This window comes from Xenopus laevis, chromosome 5L (assembly GCF_017654675.1).
Source record: "Xenopus laevis strain J_2021 chromosome 5L, Xenopus_laevis_v10.1, whole genome shotgun sequence".
Classification (NCBI taxonomy): domain Eukaryota; kingdom Metazoa; phylum Chordata; class Amphibia; order Anura; family Pipidae; genus Xenopus; species Xenopus laevis.
The window spans coordinates 26,114,085-26,136,201 of NC_054379.1; the positions used below are offsets into that span (position 1 = coordinate 26,114,085).

Consider the following 22,117-nt stretch of genomic DNA (forward strand, 5'->3'; position numbering starts at 1 on the left):
GGAAGGCAGTTCGGGGAAATTAGTCGCCCAAAGAAGAGGCGTTTTGTCGACAGTCGACTAAATCTCCCCGAATCTCCACGTGTGTCTCTACCCTAACTGCATCTGTGGCTATTCTGGGCTCTCTGCCAAAAGCCAATTAAGTTATAAACTTTGTATCTTTTTCTGGCTGTTCAGTGCAGAGAAAGTCTGGACTTTTACGGGTTGAGCTGACAAAAGTGGGACTGTCCCGATGAAAACGGGACAGTTGGGAGGTATGGCCACACCCCTGTCTGGAAAGTTGTTGGTTCCTAGGCTCCTTCCTTGACTGTAGCAACCAGCCGAGTAGTTTAAATTTTGAAATGCAATATAATTGCAAGGAAGCTAAGCCTCAAGAAAAAAAACAAGGAATTTAACTGTAGCCTCACTGACCCTAGCAAGTTTACACTTGTATAGAGTCACTGCAAAGTTGTATATTATTCATTCCTACCAGATACACAAGGGACTATAGATGGGGTACTTTAAAGGGGTAGTTTACTTTTAGGTTAACTTTTATTATGTTATAGAATTCTAAGCAACTTTTCAATTGGTCTTCATTATTTCTTTTTTTATAGTTTTTGAATTATTCTTCTTCCAGCTCATCCCAGCTTTCAAATTGGGGTCACTGGCCCTATTTAAAAAAAATAGATGCTCTGTAAACCTACACATTTATTGTTATTGCTGCTTACTTGCCTTTCTATTCAGACCCTCTCTCCTATTCATATTCCAGTCTCTTTATTTCAATTACTACATGGTTGCTAGGGTAATTTGGACCCTAGCAACCAGATTGCTGAAATTACAAACTGGAGAGCTGCTGAATAAAAAAAGCTAAATAATAAATTGTCTCTGAATATCATTTTATACACTATAATAAAAGTTAACTCAAAGGTGACACTTTAGGCACTCCCCAGGCCATCCCAAATGAGCATTTTTGTCAGTTTGTGCAAATCACATCTGCACTCATTAATAAGCCTTCAAGTGTTATCTTGACTAGTTGATCTGCAGAAAGCCCACAGAAAATACATCCCTTGGGGGGCCCTAACTGAACTAGACAAATCAGCTCTAATTGCTTCTCGGGTTGCTGTGGGTTGCTGGGCTGCTGCATAATTGCACTTACGTTAGCCTTCAGAATCCCAGTCCCTTTATGCATTCATTACAATACATTCCCTAGGTGAAGGCAAAATATAAACAGCTAAAGGAAAAAAGGGAGGGGTAGCTTTTTCTGTAAACAAGCCTTCTGGTGCTGACAGGTAAGGGAGACTACTAACTGACAGTAATCCCTGACCATAAAATACCAACACAACAAGCAAACCTTTGGCATCAGCTATGGTCTCCCTTCCCCGGAGTAACAAGAAGAGCAGGTTTGCGGTTCAATCTCTAATGATAGATAAGAAAACATTCTTGTTCTTTTGGCATTTGTTTCTGGCACCCTAAATATCCTCATTTCAATGGAAACTGCAGCCTCCAGCTATTGTTCAACTAGATATCCATACAGCTATAGGCAAACAAAGGTTGGTAGGGTTTGGTTGTGCTGGGGTCTGTTGTTTCTACATAGAGCCGCCACCAAGAATTGTGGTCTAACCCAATGTACAGTATATCTATTATATAAAAGTCACAATACAAGGCTAAGTATTCATTAACATGCAGATTAAAAGAGAAGGAAAGGCTAAAATTAAGTAAGCTTTATCAGAAAGGTCTATATAATACACCAGTAAACCCTCAAAGCAATGCTTCCCTGAGTCCTTGGTCAAAAGACACGCATGTTTCATGAAAAGAAACTTCCTGTTTTCATCTTAAACCGCCAGGGCTAGGGCTTGAGCATGCTCAGTTTGCTCCTCTCTCCCTCCCTCCTCTCCTCCCTGCTGTAATCTGAGCCCAGAGCTATGACTGAGCAGGGAGAGATTTAAGGTGGCCATACATGGAGATATCCGCTCATTTGGCGATGTCGCCAAACGAGCGGATCTCCCTCCGATATGCCCACCTTGAGGTGGGCAATATCGGGCTGATCTGATCGTGTGCCCTAGGGCCCAACGATCGGATCCTAACGATGCCTAAGGGGCGGTCGCATCGCGGGACCACATCAACGAATAGATGCGGCCGCGATCCAACGGGATTTTTTGTCCCATACGATCGAGATCTGGCCGACTTTCGGCCAGATCTCGATCGGTGAAGCCCGTCAGGGGGCCCCATACACGGGCCAATAAGCTGCCGACACGGTCTGTCGGCAGCTTTTATCGGCCCGTGTATGGCCACCTTCAGGCAGGATTGATGTCACATCAAGTGAATATGGCAGCTTCTATCCTAAACAAACAAAGAGGTTCTAGAGCTGTTTACTCAGGTATGGTAAAGCATTCTGCAGAATAAATATAGTGTTATAGCTTGCACTATTGTGGCTAAACTACTGACAAAAAACTGCTTTGGTACCTTTCCTACTCCTTTAAATGACAGCTCAGCCCGGTAGCTTCAGCTTCTATGGCAGATAAATAGTTATGGGCGATTTTATTCACCAGGCATGGATTTGTGCTGAATTTCCACACTTCCCAAACTGCGAATGTTTTCGCGAGACTGCGAAAAAACAACACAAAAATGATTTTGCTGCTGTGTAGCAATGGCGGAAATTTTAAAAAGTCTATATGGCACATGTTAAATAGTGGATAACAGATAACACCATTATGTTCGACAGAGCTTATCTTCTGTGTACAGGGTCGGATTGGGGGGCCCGGGGCCCACCGGGCCTGCAGTCCAGGGCCCCCTCTGGTGCGCCGCTGATTGACTGTGCCCCCACGAGTGTGTGCGCGTATGCAATGACGCGCATGCGCACTTCGTTCTACAGGTGGTGCATAGGGTTGCCACCTTTTTTAAACTGCTTTACCGGCTGGTGGGGGCGGGTACACAAAGGGGCGGTCCGTGATGTCAAAAGGGGCGGGACCGCGCCACGGACGCTAGAAGAGGCAAAAGAAAAGGTAAGTTCCAGGGGATTGGGGGCAGCCCGAGGGCTCCTTTTAATCGTATTACAAATTTACCGGCAGCTACATTGCCGGTAAATTTATAATACCGGCCCGGCCTTGGCAGGTATTTTACCGGCTAGGCCGGGTGGCAACCCTAGCGGTGCAGCAGGAAGCAGCTTGAAAATCGTGGATCTGGGTCGGCAGGGCCCACAAGAGCCTGGGGCCCACAGAGACACTGGCTGTGTAACTTGAGCCTTTTTTTCCTTTGAATGGCTGCCCCCATTGCTACACAGCATCTTATTTATATAAACAATAGTAGTGTTTCTGAAGCAAACACAGCAGTTTTACCAGTGCAGGACAACACTGCATTATATTTTTATGACTTTAAAACACTTTAAAGTTACTGTTCCTTTAATATAAATTGCTTGACAATATCACTCAATAGGTGACAGTCGCCTATAAAACAATCAATAAACGTTTCCTGGTTGCTGTCACCTGATTCTGTGACATCAGCACTTGTCAGGTGATTTCCATTCCACTGTGCGGCAAACAAACGGCCCGGGGGCACTTTTCTGTGACATTTTTGGACTGCTATATAAACTGCAGTGAGTTCCTGATGCAGCCCACAGTCTGTCCCTGCCCCTGAAACAGCTGACGTCTCAGAAAACCACTTAAAAGCCGAAAATGAAGGCAAACTGCGGAAGTAAGAGCGCCCTGAGTAGGATTACATTGTTCTCGTCCGTTTACTTCCCCTTTAGCAGGAGTTTGTGGCCAATAGAAGTTTATTTCTAATGTGTCTGCGTTCTAGGGGGTGTGACACTGCGACTGCGAGGGAGAAGAGAAGCACGGAATGTGGCTGCTAAAGAACGCACAGCGCTGTCAGTAAGTGGTTCCTAGGGCAGAGGGGCTGGTTAATCAGTTGCACCGCAGCCCCCGCCCGCCAGTGCCATTCACTAGAAGGCCAGTGACACTTGTGTAAGAGATAGAGAGCAGCTTTTACAGCAGCAGCAAATCACAGGGCTCGTCCCGTTACCACGCGCTCCGGCTTCCCAGGCGCTTAGGTGTGCAAAGGTGACAGTTGTAGGCGTGTGTTATAAGGAAACGCTATTGGCTCCTCCCTCTCCCCGGGCAGCCCCACCCTTCCTCTGGATGAGCCTGACAGACTGGTTACTGGATACCTGTGGCTGCTGCACCTACTACTTCATCGCTTTCTGCTTCATGACTGCTGCATCAGGCTAAACCTCCCTCTCTCATGGCCGAAGCCCGCATCTCCCACTGCAATGGAACCCACTCAGGACACAGGGAACCTCTGAAGAACGGACTGCACAAAAAGAACGGGCTGTGCAAAGCAGCGCAGGTAACGATTCGGCAATTCTCCCTTCTTCAGCCTGAATGTGTGACAGTAGGAATTAAGCGCATTGTCACGGGGTTCTGGGAGTTGTAGAGCAGCAGCAGCAGCAGGTGGATGAAGCTAAGAGTTGTAGTTCAGTAAGATCAGGGTCACTGTAGGATGATCAAGCACCCCTGTGTTATCAACACTGAGAGGATAAAGTTTCTCTGCATCAGGGGCAGTGTTACCAAGTCTAATTTACAAAACCAGCCCACAACTAGCCAAGAGGCGCTTCAAAAGTAGCCCAAAAGTAGCACAATATGTGCAATGAAAAAAAGTCAAAAAAAAAAAAAAATTAATAAATGTAAAAATAAGCCTTTTTTCTAATTTTTCACTGATTTGCAAATTTTTCCATAAAGCAAAATGGGACAAATTCATCCGTCACCAGGGGCGTAACTACAACGGGGGTCCAGGAGGTATAGGGGCCCAATAATTTCAATTAAGATTGGTAAAACAGGTCAACCTCTAGACATTTTGGTGGCCAGTAGGTTTTTGCGCCAAAATTGTAAAATTGAGGAAAGTCACCGGAAAATGTGAGAATGCTGTGAGCAGTGATCCCCAACCAGTAGCTTGTGAGCAACATGTTGCTCCCCAACCCCTTGGATTGTGCTCCCAGTGGCCTCAAAGCAGGTGCTTATTTTTGAATTCCAGGCTTGGAGGCAAGTTTTGGTTGTATAAAAACCATGTGTTCTGTTAAACAGAGTCTCAATGTAGGTTGACAATCCACATAGGGGCTACTAAATGGCCAATCACAGCCCTTATTTGGCATCCAGGAACAGTTTTCATGCTGTTGTTGCTCCCCAACTCCTTTTACTTCTGGATGTTGCTCATGAGTTCTAAAGGTTGGGGATCCCTGCTTTAGAGCGACGGGAGACTGGGGTACAGAGCCTAAAATCTGGTAACTATACAAGTCAGCTGGGTATTGTAGTCTTACATTAAACTTGACAGCAAATTAAGCAAAAACTACATCACCCAACATGCACTGGGAGACACAGGCTTGGCACATTGCAGTCTTACATTAAACTTGGCAGTCTGCAAATCAAGCAAAAACTACACTACCCAAGATGCACTGGGAGACATGGGCTTGGCACATTAGGGCAAGAAAAACTTTGGCTGGTTTCCAAAGTACAAACCAGCCAAAATCCCAAAAAGTAGCCCCAATCCGTAAAACTCGCCAAACTAGCAACTCTGATCAGGGTGTTACTTCTGTTTATATATATATATATAGATATATATATCTATATATATATATATATACACACACATACACACACACACAGTCTAAGCTGGTGCACCGACAACCTGTAAGAATCAACTGCCTGGGTGCTGGTTATATGCAAATTTAATAGTACCGAAAAAGTAACCGCACTCACAGGACTTAGTTTATTCATATATATATATATATATATATATATATATATATATATATATATATATATATATATATATATATATATATATATATATATATATATATATATATATAATGTGTCCTTAGTATGCACAGCCAACCAGAGGCTATTTCTATACCTGGGATGGCAATCTCAGTTATTTATTCAACTACAGCTCCCAGCATCCTCTAGCAACTAGTCCAACTGCTGGATCTTACAATAACTTGTGTGTTGAGAATGAAAGGAACAGCAACACCAAAAAATAAAAGTCGTTTAAAGTAATGAAAATATAATGTCTGTTGTGCTACACTGGTAAAACTTGTGTCTTTTTGCTTCAGAAGACTCTGTTTATATAAACATGCTGCCATTCAAAGCTGAAAAAGGAGAAAAGGCTCAAGATACACAACAGATAAGCTCTGTAGTATACAATAGGATTGTTTAAAACGTATCTGTTATCTACTGTGTCCTGTGCTTGAATGGCTGCCCCCATGACTACACAGCAGCTTGTTTATATAAACTATAGCAGTGTTTCTGAAGCAAACACACCAGTTTTATCACTGCAGGGCAATACTAAATTATACTGTCATTCCTTTAAAATGCTTTCAGTTTTTGGTGTTACTGTTCCTTTAAAGTACAGTACCTAGAACTGATAAGTATAAAAACAGCCCCATCCTGCCCGCCTCAACCCTCCTTCTGTTGTTGTTGGACTACAGTTCCCAGAACCCATTAAACAGCTGATCCAAAGACTATAATTCCAGGTAGTGTGGCTCTTGTTGACATAAAGCTCCCAGTATCCATTGACAAGTTAGAGGCTGAGCTGGGGGTGCTGGGAGTTGCAGTTGAAGCACCAAGACAAAAGTGGACCCATGACTAAGGCTGAGTTCTTGGACCAAATCCATGGGAGGGTTTTGGGTTGTCCTACCTATCACTGGCACCCATACACATGCCTACACACACAAACTTATACACACGCAGTCAGATACTTATTGTTATAATTTCAACTGTTCAACCAAGCAGAGATAAAGCAACAATAATTAGACACACAATCACACTGCACCATTAACACACACACACCAAGGAACCTGCTGCAGCACAGATAGGTAACCTAGCACTTTCCTTCACTGAGATAAACAGGAACTATCATCAAAAATTAACAGTTGCCATGGAGAACAGAGAGACAGATACCCATAACTGCCAAAGTTGTACAATGTTCTAAAAAGATTTACAAACACCATCCCCTGGGTACCTTTAGGGCAATGGTTTAGCGGCTTGGGGGCGGGGGAGTTTTTCCCAAAGTCAGGGTCTCATATGAGAATATTCTGAGAATACTAGCTATCAGGCTTTCATCACAAAGGGCAAGGCAGGGCCATTTCAAGCATTTTAGTGTCACATATTCAGGCTCAGAAAAAATATGGCGGGAAAACCATCTGAAATTGCCTTGTGTGCCATCACCCTTAGCATTCTGGATTGGGGAGGGGGGCAGACAAATATGCATAACACATCTCTCTACTGATAGCTAAATGCCAGGAAAAGGGTGCTTGAGGGGACAGGGCCAAAAATTGGGTGTTGGGTATAAATACACGAAAGTCAATCTGTCCTTGATAAAGGCCCTAAGGTGGGCCCGAAACTATGTTAAGATTTATATATATATATATATATACATATATGTCCAAAAATAAAAGGAAGCACTCACGGCATAAAGGTTGTTAGAAGTCCTTTACTGAATCATATAAACATCATATGACATATGATTCAGTTAAAGACTTCTAACAACCTTTATGCCGTGAGTGCTTCCTTTTATTTTGGACTTTATATTGAATTGGGTTAGCACCCGGCGAAATGATCGAATGGCGGAGGTGAGTGCCGGCAACCAATGGCTTTTTATATATATATATATATATATATATATATATATATATATATATATATATATATATATATATATATATATATATATATATATAAATATATACTTGAGTATCAGACAGCATTTCACAAAAAAAAGCCATGCTGTGGCTGCCCGGAGTGCACGGACATAATTAGTGTATAGTCCAATCAAGAAAAAAACAGCACCAAGGGTCTTTAGTAATGAAAACTTTTGTATTACAACATATGTATCACCGACGTTTCGGCTTTTTCAAGGTATATATATATATATTGAATGTACCGAATCGATTCTGCCTTTTTCAGCAGAATTTGAATTTGACCAAATCCTTGTGCCTTACCAAATCCTAATCTTAATCTTAGATTGTTTTAATATTTAGTTCAAATTAGTATTAATATCAATGTCCTGTCATTTACATTCTGGATTCATTTAAAAGGGTTGTTCACCTTTAAATTAACTTTTAATATGATTTAGAGAGTGATATTCAGAGACAATTTGCAGTTGGTTTTCATTTTCTATCATTTTTTAGGAGCTCTCCAGTTTGCAGTTTCAGAAATCTGGTTGCTAGGGTTCAAGTTACCCTATCAACCATGTAATTATATGAACAGGAGACTGGAATATGAATACAAGAGGGCCTAAATAGAAAGATGAGTAATACAAAGTAGCAATAACTGTACATTTTTAGCCTTACAGAGCATTTGTTTTTAGATGGGGTCAGTGACCCCTATTTAGAAGCTGGAAAAAGTCAGAAGAAGAAGACAAATGATTTAAAAACTATTAAACAGAAAAAAATAAGTCCAAGTGAAAAGTTGCTTGGAATTAGCCATTCTAAAACATGCTAAAAGTTAACTTAAAGACAAACCACCCCTTTTTAAACTGTTTGGGTGCTGGCATGAGTAAAGCACATAAGGAGTTTCTCTTGGAGATTCCCCTGTCCGCATTTATAGCAATAAAAGTGCCTCCACCCATGATAATCTCCATTATTATAATGACAAGTTGGCTGTAACAATATTCTGTTTTATTACAGTGATTTTTTTACTGATAGAGGTGGTAGTGACATTAATCCACATGTGACATGAATAACAGTGATTTATTATTATTTATATAATTTAGGCAAATAAAGCCAAACCTAATTAAGGGCTTGTTTTATTAGTGTTATGGTGCAGCTTGCCAAAGAACACATACTGGTAACATGTATCTTAGGTGCATGGTGTATACACATCACTGCAGCCAAAAAAAAGTAGAGTTAAAGGAACCGGCAGTAAATAAAGGTTGAACAGTGAATTTAAAGGGGAGGTTGAACTTTATGTTAACATTTTTAGTATGTTGTAGAGTGAATAATTCTAAGCAACTTTTCAATAGGTCTTAATTTTTTCTTTTCTATAGATTTTGAATTATTTGCCTTCTTCTCTCGACCCTTTGCAACTTCGAAATAGGGGTCACTCCATCTAAAAACAAAATACTAATGTATTATTATTGCTACTTATTATTACTCCTCTTTTTATTCAGGCCACACAATGCATGGTTGCTAGGGTAATGTGGACCCCAGCAACCTGAGTGCCAACATTACAAACTGGAGAGCTGCTAAATAACTCAAAAACCCCAAATGATCAAAAAATAAAAACCAATAGCAAATTGTCTCAGAATAACACTCTCTACATCATACTAAAAGTTAACCAAAAGGAGAATTCAACCGGTAGTTTAAAAAAACCCTCCCCCCTACCCTGGGTAGACCCCCCGCCCTCCTCCCCCCAGCCTACCTGCCCCCCCGGGCAAATGCCCCTAATTTTTTACTCACCCCTCCGTGCAGATTCTGGCCTCAGAGTTCACGGCAGCCATCTTCTTCTTCTCCGGTAATCTTTGTGTATTGACAGTTTCGGCGCATGCGCAGTTGGAGTAAATTTCCGGTCCCGAACAACTTCGCATGCGCCGAAAGTCGCGAAAATTTTAGAAAAAAATTCTGTAATTTTTGTGACTTTCGGCGCATGCACAGTGGTTCGGGACCGGAAATGTACTCCAACTGTGCATGCGCCGAAACTTCAGAAAAAGTCCGAAAAAAAGATGGCGCCTGTGAACTCCAGTGGCCAGAATCTGCACGGACGGGTAAGTAAAAAATTAGGGGCATTTGCCGGGGGGGGGCAGGTAGGCTGGAGGGAGGGGGGTCTACCCAGGGTAGGGGGAGGTTTTTTTTTATTATGGGTTGAATTCTCCTTTAAAGGCAAACAACCCTTTAATGTAAGAGGCATAAAATATCCCATTACGGTGCAGCAGCCCTGTGCCCTAATACTAATAAAACAGGCCTATATTTAGTTGCAGCTTTACTTACCCTTTAACAGATAATCATTCAGTTGTTGGCAACTTAGATATACTGTAGATATGTGGCTTAATTATTATTCACGCCTTCCTGAGAAATAGCTATGGATGCTGGGGGTTGTAGTTTTATGAAGTAAGATGTTGCTGGTTGGATTTCCCTGCATTACAGTATACAGGTATAGGATCCCATTATCCAGAAAGCTCTGAATTACTGTAAGGCTAGCTCCCATAAACTTCATTTTAAGCAGTTAATTTAAATTTTTCGAAGTGATTTTCGTTTTCCCTGTAGAAATGAAAGAGTACCTTGTCCTAGATTCCAACTAGGTTTATGAAGCCATATTGGTGGCAAAACAATCCTATTGGTTTTATGTAATGTCTAAATGATTTTAGCACACATATGAAGATATAGATTACATAAAGATCCCTTATCCAGAAAACCCCAGGTCACAAGCATTCTGGATAACAGGTCCATATACCTGTATATAGTTTTCATCCATTTAGATGGGGAACTCCTTTTGGAATTCCAGTCTCCCTCTCTTCTATAACCCCAGGCATGGGATTGCACATCTAGTAATGATCTTGTTCTGCCAGTGCAATATCACACAATATCACACACGCCTCCCTATCACATTCCCTGCAATGTTGTTCTCTTTCAATTGCCTTCTGAGAAAACATGAGGAAGTGAGTTGACTTTTCACAATTACACAAGCAGTACATTACATGTTGTGCAACCGCATTATCTCACGCTGGCTTCTTTTTTTTCTTTTAAAGGGGAACTATCGTGAAAATGAAAATTTAATATAAGCTTCAGCATACTGAAGTAAGAAACTTTCTAAATGTAAAATCTAAAAATTCTGTACCATATCTGAAATAATCAAGTTTATCTTTACTATTCCTTTCTCGGTATCTGTTTCTCCTCATTCTGTCTTTATTCAGGAGTTGGGTGTCAGATGAATGATCCAATATATCTTATAGGGGGGCTCCTTTTGCCTAGAAGATGTACAGTATTAGAGATCATTCTATTAAAATCACCAGAAATCCTGTCTCTCTACATGCAGAATTTGTGCAAAAGGCAGTTATTTTGTTGGATTTTGTTTGTACTGGAATCAGTTATTTTAGTGAGCCCTTATGCATCTGCTAGGAAAGGGAGCCCCCCTATAAAATATACTTTTCATCTGACCCCCAACTGCTGCATGAAGACAGAATGAAGAGAAACAGATGCTGAGAGAGGAATAGTGAAGATAAACTTGATTATTTCAGAAACAATGCAGAATTTTTAATTGATTGTATGTAGAAAGTTTCTTACTTCAGAATGAGGAAGCGCATATTAAATTTCCATTTTTGTGATAGTTGCCCTTTAATTTCGTATGGATTTACCCGTATATACTCGTGTATAAGCCGACCCGTGTATAAGCCGAGGTACCTAATTTACCTAAGAAAACTGGAAAAATTTATTGACTCGTGTATAAGCCTAGGGGCTGATTGAAAATCAATCTGTACCTGCACCCACTGAATAACAATGAAAGGTAGGCCTGCCCACAGTTTAAAAAAAAAAAATTGTAAGCACACCAGTCACAGTAAAATAACTTATAACTCAACCAGGGGCAGAGAGATGGAGAGATGCAGCAACTACATACGAGGCTCCTTCTGCGGCCCCAACAGTGTGCAGGACACATGTAAATGTTTACAGTCCGCAGCAAGAGCTTTGAAATTCCTCTGCTTATTTTGGTCACAAACTCTTCTAGGAGAATATGGCCTGGATGGGGGAAGGGGGTCCAATAATCCCATTATTATAAATAAGCCCCTGTTTAGCAGTTGGTGCTGCCATGCTGGTTCCTGTAGGGAGAAGATAATCCATATAGAATACAGGGCTAGCAGTGGGTGCTGGGAAATAACACAACACTTTATACAAAAGGGCCCTGGTCCTGCTACCTCCATGCCTGAATATGGTCAGGACTCTGTGACTGACTGTCACGATCGCCGCCCGGAGCAGGTCCAGGAGCTCCGGGCGGCGCGTCCTTCCCTGCCGGCGTCGCTCCCAAAATGGCGGCGCCCATGGCCGCCACGTGGGTAGCGGCGCCGGCGCCTCTACCCACGTGGCGGCCATGGGCGCCGCCATTTTGGAAGGACGCCGGCAGGGAAGGACGCGCCGCCCGGAGCTCCTGGACCTGCTCCGGGCGGCGATCGTGACAGTCAGTCACAGAGTCCTGATGCGCTATGGGAGAGGGAGGTGTGTTGGGGCCGCAGAAGGAGCCTCGTATCCGGTGAGGGATTGGCTACAGTATCCGGTGAGGGATTGGCTACAGTATGTGCGTATGACCCGCGTATAAGCCGAGGTCGAGTTTTTCAGCACATTTTGGGTGCTGAAAAACTCGGCTTATACGCGAGTATATACGGTAATGGAAGAAAAACACTGAGGTCTGGATAATCCACTAGTTGGAAGGCTGCCTGGCGAAACTCACTTTGGCATGTCATTTTTATCGTTAGTGATATGTTTTATTTCCAGAGTTGTTGGACTTTGCTATTGCTGAAATACAATAGTGATTGCTAAACACTCGTTGGCAAGGTTCACCCATCCTGTTGTTTGAAGACTGTACCCTGGATACGGTATTTCCCTCACTCTGAACTTGGGGAAGGTGCTAGGGTTGCCACCTGTCCTGTTTTGAACGGGGCACCCCAGTTTTTATATCCACTGTCCAGTTACAAAATACCTGCCCGGTTTTCTAAAGTCTGAAAATCGGGCAGACCTGCTTCCTGAGCAATATGACCAATCACAGGCCACCATGTCATTGGCCTGCCCCTTCCTGTCATTGCCCCACCCCTTCCTGTCATCAGCTCCGCCTCTTCATGTAATCAGCCCCACCTCTTTGTGTCACCAGCCCGTCTCTGACATCACTGGTCCGGAGTCCAAAGTAAGAATAGGTGGCAACCCTAGAAGGTGCACAGATCCCCTAGGCTGGAGTGACAAGTGAGTGATTCCAAGGGCTGATCATAACAAAGAGGATCTTTGCCCAATTTAGCTGTCAAAATGTTTAGCCACTTGGTTAATGGTTGGATTAAGTTGGTTTAATGGTTGGTTAAGGGGCTTGGGCAGATCTTCCATGGCCCAACAGTGTTTTCCAGCCTTTCAAACTGATACATGAACAAGCCTTGTTCAGAGAAGGCATTGTTTTTGCCCAATACATAGTCAGTAAGTTCTCTAGCTATAGATGAAATTAGGAATGAGCTAAATATTTCACTAGGTTTCGCCGAGAAATAAACATCCAGAAACTCTAATGGATAGTTTAAAAAATAATGCACAGTTTGAAAAACTGTTAGGTGAAAAAATGCCCATTGACCTGAATTTTTTCCAGTTTTGTGAATATTCTGCAAAGGAAAAGGGTCAGATTCGCCCATCATTGGATTTGTACCTCAATGGGTTTTTCACTATAACAAGGTCCAAAAATATTTACACCATGGTCAAAAAATAACAGACTTGTAATTATTGTAGGCTCTTATAATCACACTGAAGAAGTTGTTTATCTTTCAACACTTTTTTCAGTATAGTTGTTTTTAAATTATTGAAGAGTAAGTCTGATTTTTCTCCTTTCTAAAGCTGCTTTGGTCGCCGACTCTCTAAACTGGATACATTTAGTTGATCCATTTGTTATATTAATCTCTGAGTTTTATTAAAGGCAGCTGTTAGAATTGATACAATAGTTGCTGAGAAATATACAGTGGTGTGAAAAACTATTTGCCCCCTTCCTGATTTCTTATTCTTTTGCATGTTTGTCACACAAAATGTTTCTGATCATCAAACACATTTTTAAATGAGTGTTTTAAATGGGTTTTTATTATTTAGGGAGAAAAGAAATCCAAACCTGTGTGAAAAAGTAATTGCCCCCTGAACCTAATAACTGGTTGGGCCACCCTTAGCAGCAATAACTGCAATCAAGCGTTTGCGATAACTTGCAACGAGTCTTTTACAGCGCTCTGGAGGAATTTTGGCCCACTCATCTTTGCAGAATTGTTGTAATTCAGCTTTATTTGAGGGTTTTCTAGCATGAACCGCCTTTTTAAGGTCATGCCACAACATCTCAATAGGATTCAGGTCAGGACTTTGACTAGGCCACTCCAAAGTCTTCATTTTGTTTTTCTTCAGCCATTCAGAGGTGGATTTGCTGGTGTGTTTTGGGTCATTGTCCTGCTGCAGCACCCAAGATCGCTTCAGCTTGAGTTGACGAACAGATGGCCGACATTCTCCTTCAGGATTTTTTGGTAGACAGTAGAATTCATGGTTCCATCTATCACAGCAAGTCTTCCAGGTCCTGAAGCAGCAAAACAACCCCAGACCATCACACTACCACCACCATATTTTACTGTTGGTATGATGTTCTTTTCTGAAATGCTGTGTTACTTTTACGCCAGATGTAACGGGACGCGCACCTTCCAAAAAGTTCAACTTTTGTCTCGTCGGTCCACAAGGTATTTTCCCAAAAGTCTTGGCAATCATTGAGATGTTTTTTAGCAAAACTGAGACGAGCCTTAATGTTCTTTTTGCTTAAAAGTGGTTTGCGCCTTGGAAATCTGCCATGCAGGCCGTTTTTGCCCAGTCTCTTTCTTATGGTGGAGTCGTGAACACTGACCTTAATTGAGGCAAGTGAGGCCTGCAGTTCTTTAGATGTTGTCCTGGGGTCTTTTGTGGCCTCTCGGATGAGTTGTCTCTGCGCTCTTGGGGTAATTTTGGTCGGCCGGCCACTCCTGGGAAGGTTCACCACTGTTCCAGTTTTTTTTCTCCCTTAATAACGTAAACCTTCATTTAAAAACTGCATTTTGTGTTCAATTATGTTATCTTTGACTAATAGTTAACGGTTTTTGATGAGCAGAAACATTTAAGTGTGACAAACATGCAAAAGAATAAGAAATTAGGAAGGGGGCAAATAGTTTTTCACACCACTGTATTAAATAAAAGTTGCTAAACTGTAACAGTTCAGAATCTGCACCTAATTACTGAGCTGCCAGACTGAAAAACCAGAGACAGGAACCTTAAAGGGGAACTCAGGCTTCCAAACCAAAATGTAATAAAGAGGCCCACATAACACAGAAACCCCTAATATACCCATCACCGTTATCGGTTTCTTCAAAAAGTATGAATAAATGCCATTTTCTGTGCTGAAATGAAGCTGTTTAACAGTTCTTTTCTTTCTGCATCATTTGAAATCTTGACAGGGAAGAAGGGACTAAACACTGATGTTACAAATTGTAGCACAGTTTACAGACAGCATGCAGGAACTACATAACCCACAATGCATTGCACGGTGATGTTCCATTCCTTATTAAAATCACGTGTGCAGGGAATTGTGGGGTTTGGAGAATGCGGGCTGAGGACAGATGGCTGCTGATACAAAGTAACAGTAGTCAGTCAGCTCAGCAAAGTAGTCAGAGAGATCAGAAGGAGAGCAGGGGGCTAGGCTTAGGGAACTGTTCCAAACCATTACAAATCATGAAAAGTCTGCATATTGTTTAATTGATGTATATTGCAAAGTTGCTTGAAACTGTGTTTACTTTTCAAAAAGCTTACGTTATGTTTTTGTGTAGTTCCCCTTTAACTTTAAACTTAGATTTTGGAAAAACGGTAAAAAATAAAAAATGGAAAGCAATTTTAAAAAGTCTTCTTCTGGAGAACAATTTTAAAACAAGTATAAAGTGTTTGGAAGGTGAATAGCCCCCTTTAAGTGCAAATATGGGTGTGAGTACTCCCCAGGATAAACTGTTTACATTTCATTTTCCAATTGGAGCAAGAGTCATTACTGACCTTTACTAACCCTATATTCACTCTGCTTTCCCAATAACCCATTCTCTCCACTCCCTTGCCATTCCTGAGATGCATGGCTCATGTAGATAAAATGCCCATTTACTGTATTCCACAAAGATCAGAGAAAATGATTTCCAACAAAACTGTAAGGAGCGCCCTCTGGCGCTCCCCTCCTCTTCGGCAGCACCAGCAAGATGGTGGCGCTCAGCCGGAGAGCACAGCAAGTTGTGACGTCGCTAGTGCGTCAAAACATGCACGGTGTCATGACAATTGTGCATCATAATGTGCAGCCTCAGCACGCAACATCAAATTACCCATAAATAGACGCCAGAGCCCTGCAATCATTGCCCGATTTTAGGTTCAACTTAGTGTTTTCCTGGGTGTGTTATTCTACTTATTCTGTCTCTAATTTCCTGATATTGACCTCAGCCTGTTTATTGACTAAGAACCTTGCTGCCTGAACTGACCTTTGCCTGGACTGGACTTCGCTACTTCTCAACCCCTTTGATACCGTGATCTGTGTTGGTGCCTGTTGCTTCCTCCTTGGTCCGTAATTCCAATCAGTGCCTTTGGGCCTGACAAAACTAACCAAATGTAGTTCTGGGTTTTTTTTGTGTCCATTCATTGTCCATTGCTGAAAGCAGTGCCCTTATTGCCCACAATGCATCCTGGTGAGCGACTGCAAAGTCCCATTCAGACAGACTGGCTTAGATACAGCATCACATGCAGATCAGGGCTTCATTGTAAATAACAGATTACTCTATTACTCCATCAAGGGACAGATATATTAAAGATCAAGTTGTGTTTTCAACAAAATACTCACGTTTTCAAGTAAAAAATTGACCAAAAAATAGTTTTTTGCGAGATTTATTATACCCTGACCATGGAAATAGCTCAAATCCAAAAATACTCCATCTAAAACCTGTTTTATATATTTATAGCCTTCATGATGTTCAAGTTTTTCTTCGCTCGAAAACTCCATCGAACAATCTGAGTTTTTTTTCGTTGAAAACTCAATTTGATCTGCTCTGATTTTTTTCATTCGAGTTTTTTCTTAAATAAGAAACCATTCGAGATTTAAAAAAGCTCACATAGCTCTACAATTCAACCTTTGATAAATAACCCCCCAAGTGTGAGGATTTTACCAGTCCAAAAGCATTGTCCCTATGTTTGGTCATGGAATTCCTCAGCTACATGATTCCCTAAGCGTTGAGGGATGAAAAATGATGCATGAAAAAACGCCCATTGACTTCAATGCACCTGAAAAAAATTTTGTAGTTTGGATTATCACTACTGCTCATTGGCCAGTACACTTCTTACTTTTGCATGTATTTACATGAAAGGCATCTGGTTCTGGCACCTCTTCTAAGAGAAGAGGGTCAGATCAAAGCAATGCTGCATGATGGGATATGACAGATGGGTAAGCTACATGGGTAGCTTCATTTTGAACCTGCTTTTGGCACATTGTTATCGTATGCCTTTGGAAGTTACAGGAAGTAATCTTTTACTGATTAACTTCATTATATCCTAATGTTGATATTTATCTTACCCATCTGGTTTCTGGTTAACTAATGGCTATAAAAATGAACTACCTTATGGTGTCCCAGCAATGTTAGTCCTTAAATCTTTAGCAAATTTTATGGTCTGCTGTAAATGTTGGAGCAAAATGTCAAAGTGTAGATCTTTTGCTTTGATATTCCATGCGTTAATAATAAGCAGTTACGTAACTACCCCCTGCGGGGGGGTAGATAAAAAGATATTTTTGCAGTGGATTTGCTTGTGCACCGAACCACTGGTGGCCCCAGAGGGGTGCGGCCCTGATGCAGTCGCATCCCCGGTAGTTTTCCGCCAATACTGTACGGGGCGCTGTGGAGGCAGAGGAGGAAGGTGAGTTCTTTAGGCAAGAACTGACTGCCCACAGAACACAGAAAGGGAAAGGACGGGAACAGGGTGAAGAGGATGTAGAATCAGAACTGGACCGGATGATGGGGGTGAGAAGTCAGAACAGGAGCAGACTGGGTAGGAGCAGGATGGTGCGGGCATAGACAGGAACAGACTGGATAGGAACAAGTACAGAGCAGATGAAGAGTCAGATCAGGATGGGGACTGGATAGCAGGAGGACTGGACAACAGGAGGACTGGATAAGGATCAGGCTAGGCAGACAAGATTCAGACAGGAGAAGGAAAAATAGGGAAAGGTGCCAGGTAAGGTCAATGCAAGGTTAGGATTGGAGCGAGGAGCAGAGCAAAGTTCCGAATAGCGAAGAATACAAGGAAGGGCAAGGACTGTAACAGGAGTAGGAACAGGCAAAGCAAGGTCAGGGCAGAACAAAGCAAGGTTTAAGGAAGACAGGATCAGAACAATGCAAGGTAAACACGACAAGGTTAAAGATAAAGACAGGACAAGGAAGGAGGCTAGAGCAGGAACCTTTAGCTAGGGCCAATTCGACAGTGCTAGTGTAGGTAATGCTCAGGCAAGGAGGGTGAGGAGGGCTGGCTTTAAATAGGGCACGGTCAGCCCTGATTGGGTGACCCCCAATCCACCAATCAGGCTACTGCTGGGCTAGGGATGCAAAGACCAGGTAATAGATTGTGAGCAACCCTTCAGGCTGCTTACCTGGCCCAAAGGTTAAGGTGCAGAGCCAGAAACCCAAAGGCACATGTCTCGAATCCCAGTAGAGCCTGACAACCTGCAAATCTTTCTTCATTCAAAAAACTGTTTTCTGGGTGGAAGACCCCTATAAATGACCTGTCTGTAACCAAATTAAAGCTACTAATAATGACTACATTGGGGCTGTAACTACGTGTGCAAACACATTTGTAAGAAGGGATACACATCTAAATACACAGCCCTGTGCTTACATTTCTTATTGAAAGTTAACAAGTTAACAGTATTTTGGTCTTCACTTGAGACCTTTGTCAAGATAAACGTTGTGGAGTATTTTATTAGATGTCTGTATATCTGTTTACAAGGATACGTTGCCTTGTATGCTTGGGTTTTAATACTCCTGTCAAACAATGTGATGTTTCAGTACATCGCTTGAAACCTAGTTTTGTTGCTTTACTATTGGATTAGTGAACGATAAGTGAATTGTTTAGTTAAGTGCAAGCAGAGATTTATGGCCTGAGAGCAAACAGACTGCGGTGCCAGATGCATAACAAGCACGGAGCAGGGGACTGAATGACACCTGATGTTCTCTACCAATCTTACCGGTCCAAGGTTTAGTTCAGCATTATCAGCGTTTTATAAAAAAAACAAGGTTTCAGCTTGTTTGCAAATAAGGTAGAAATGATTCATTGCAGAGATGCCAGGCCATGCCTCCAATAATTTTCTTTGCCCAACTATCTGAGCATGTACAGACCCTATAAAAGGCAAAACGTGTGGGGGCCTATTTATCAACAATTTATGGTTTTTAGTGTTTTTTGAAAGACTGACCAAACTCTATGGGTTTATTTATCAAAGGTTGTTTTTTCCATAAAGAAAATATTTTTCAAGGGTATTTTTCAGTCAAAGCTCGAATTTTTTGGGTTAAAAAAAAAACTGGAAATATGTGAGTTTTTTAAAAAAAAAATAAATAAACGTAACATTTTCAAGGTTTATTATATCCTGAAGCGGGAAATAGCTTGAATCTGATAATACACCACCTAAAACCTGTCAACGTCATATAGAAGTCAATGGCAGAGGTCCCTTTTTGGTGGGTTTCACTCGAAAACATCATTAATTAGAGTTTTTTGCCCCGACTGCACTGATTCAAGTTTTTTTACATTCGTGTTTTTTCTTAAGTTAGAAACCATTCAAGTCAGGAGTTCATTTGATGTCTAAAAAATGCTCACATAGCTCTTACATTAGACCTTGGATAAATAACTCCCTAAATCTACGAATGTCATGAGATTTATTAAAAAATGTAAAAAAGTACGAACCTCAAAATTACACTGACCTCTTCTCTAAAAAAATTGAATACCTCAAAAACCTCTAAAAATTGTCTTTCACACAATTCCTTGCGAAAAAAATACGAAAACCTCTAAAATTCTGAATTGCTTTGGAGCGGTTCAAAAAGATCAGCGCAGCTCCCATTGACTTCTTTAGGACCGTACCAAATTTTACCTTGTGACGTTTTCTTAGTGGTTTTTTTTGGTTTTTACTCTTAATAAATCTCGAATTTTAAGAGCTTTTAAAAATAAGGAGAAACTCACAAATTTCTAAAGATTCGTGGGCAAAAATCTAAATCTGATTGTTAGTAAATGACCCTCTAAATGTTGGGTATACGTGCATTGATCAGGCTTGCCCAGAGGACAGTCAAGCTGGCTATACACATTAACTTCAAATGAAACCTGTTCCATGGATATTGGTCGGTTCAGGTGGGCAGGTTTGAAAATGTCATCTGCTGATGCACCAGGGCTGTGAAGTCGGTACATAAATCCCTCAACTCTGACTCTGACTCCAACTCCGACTCCAAAGTTTTTAAAGGAACAGTAGCACCAAAACTGAAAGTGCATCAAAGAATGTGCTGTTGTTCTGCACCGGTAAAACTAGCATATTTGCTTATATAAATAAGCTGCTGTGTAGCCATGGGGGCAGCCATTTGAGCAGGAAAAAAGGAGAAAAGGCACAGGTAACACAGATAAACCCAATCCAATACAATGGTGTTTTATATGTTATTTGTTATGTAACCTGTGCAAACACACAGCTTTTACCAGTACATGCTAACAATATATTATATGTTGATTACTTTAAAACAACACTTTTTTGGTGTTACTGCTCCTTTAATATACTTGTGTATTTTCCATGTTATGTACACAACATACAAGGCATTTTATCACTGCCAATGCTCAAAAATATAAACAGCATGCTTTAGTCATTCTAAACCAAAGTCAGAGTTAAACTACATAATCCAAACACAATTGGAAAACCTAAAACAACTTATATATTAATTGAACCTGGCATATAGCTGTAGAATAGTTGTTATACACAATCTAAAATGAACCAAAGTAGTGTTCTTAGAAACAAAATTGCTTGCTTCTGCCATATCGTCCTTCATAGAAGCTCTTAAATTTGATTTGATTATTTTCAGTGCTTGTATTTAAAGTTACTAGGAGTCGGTACATTTTTGAAAACTCCGACTCCAGATACCCAAAATTGCTTCAGACTCCACAGCTCCATGTGATGCACCATGTCGGCCAGTCTATGGTGCAGCCATATCTCCTTTTCAGCTCGTGCTATTCAAATTGTTGATATTCTTTGCACGAACAAATGGTCATTATAGAGGCAGACACCTTTTTGGTCTGTGAATCAGTTTATTGCATGGCCTGTAAGTGGCATACGTATTCAGGGGGAAGGTATCCTCCAAAATAGGAGACCAACTGCTGTAAGTAAAATAGTCAAATCGGCTTTCATGCTCACATTTACACTTACATTTGCACTGGATTTGATAAGTGCTGCTTACATGTGCATTTTTCCATGCAGTGTTATATAGCTCAGTACTGTGCAAACTAGATTGCTAACTCACAATAAAATATATGATGTTGAGTTCACAGGGTTCAGTATTTACTTTGCTGAGCTGGTATCTTGTAGGTGCATTAGTATTTTATTGTCCCTTGTGCTTTCATGAGATCACCTTTATTGATTCCTGAGTTAGTCAACTCAACAATCTGTTCCTGATGAGATTCCATACTTTATTATAGCATATGTTCAGGGGCCGGGTTAAAAGTTGCATTTAGTTTTTAACTACTCACTTGCTAATTTTTCGGTCCCTTCCACCGCACTGCACACACAGTTTTTGATCAACCCCCACAGAAGGTGCTCTTTGTACTCCATGTACACAGCCTTCACATTACTAGAATTTATTACACTAGTAATGAAACATCACATTAGGATTATATGGGACCTTCATACTATGAGACCAGCAGAATGTTATCCCTCATTTGTTTGATTCAAACATTACTGGTTACATGCATTTTTCAGTAAAGATGAAACTGAACTGGTACTGAATAAAGTACCCCTTTTTGTAAAATATAAGGATATTATAAGTTACCGAGGAGTTTCATGACCATATAAAAATACGAGGCCGAAGGCCGAGTGTTTTTAAACAGGTCATGAAACTCCAAGGTTACTTCTAATGTCCTCATATTTTGCAACTGGGGGTACTTTATTTATTGTAATACACAAGTTTCAGTGAGTCATGTGACAGAAATGACATCAGAACTCACCATTTATAACTGATGACATCAGAACTCACCGTTTATAAGGATATAATTTACAGGATATTCATGGCTTTTGTGTAGTATATATATATATATATATATATATATATATATCCATTATAATTGTTGACTTGATTTAGGAGTAGCAACATTCCGTTTAAAACGTCACATGGACAACTT

The 22,117-nt window shown here is 41.1% G+C and overlaps 1 protein-coding gene across 1 annotated transcript in view; it reads left to right on the plus strand.

Annotated features, from left to right (window-relative positions):
- The first annotated feature begins 3,499 nt into the window (after positions 1 to 3,499).
- The window catches only part of sptlc3.L (serine palmitoyltransferase, long chain base subunit 3 L homeolog), a 104,013-nt gene continuing 85,395 nt past the window's right edge, over positions 3,500 to 22,117 (plus strand). The window contains exon 1 of the mRNA XM_018262794.2: positions 3,500 to 4,320. Coding sequence (XP_018118283.1) covers positions 4,216 to 4,320 — 105 coding nt within the window. The 5' untranslated portion in view covers positions 3,500 to 4,215. The remainder of the gene's footprint in view (positions 4,321 to 22,117) is intronic.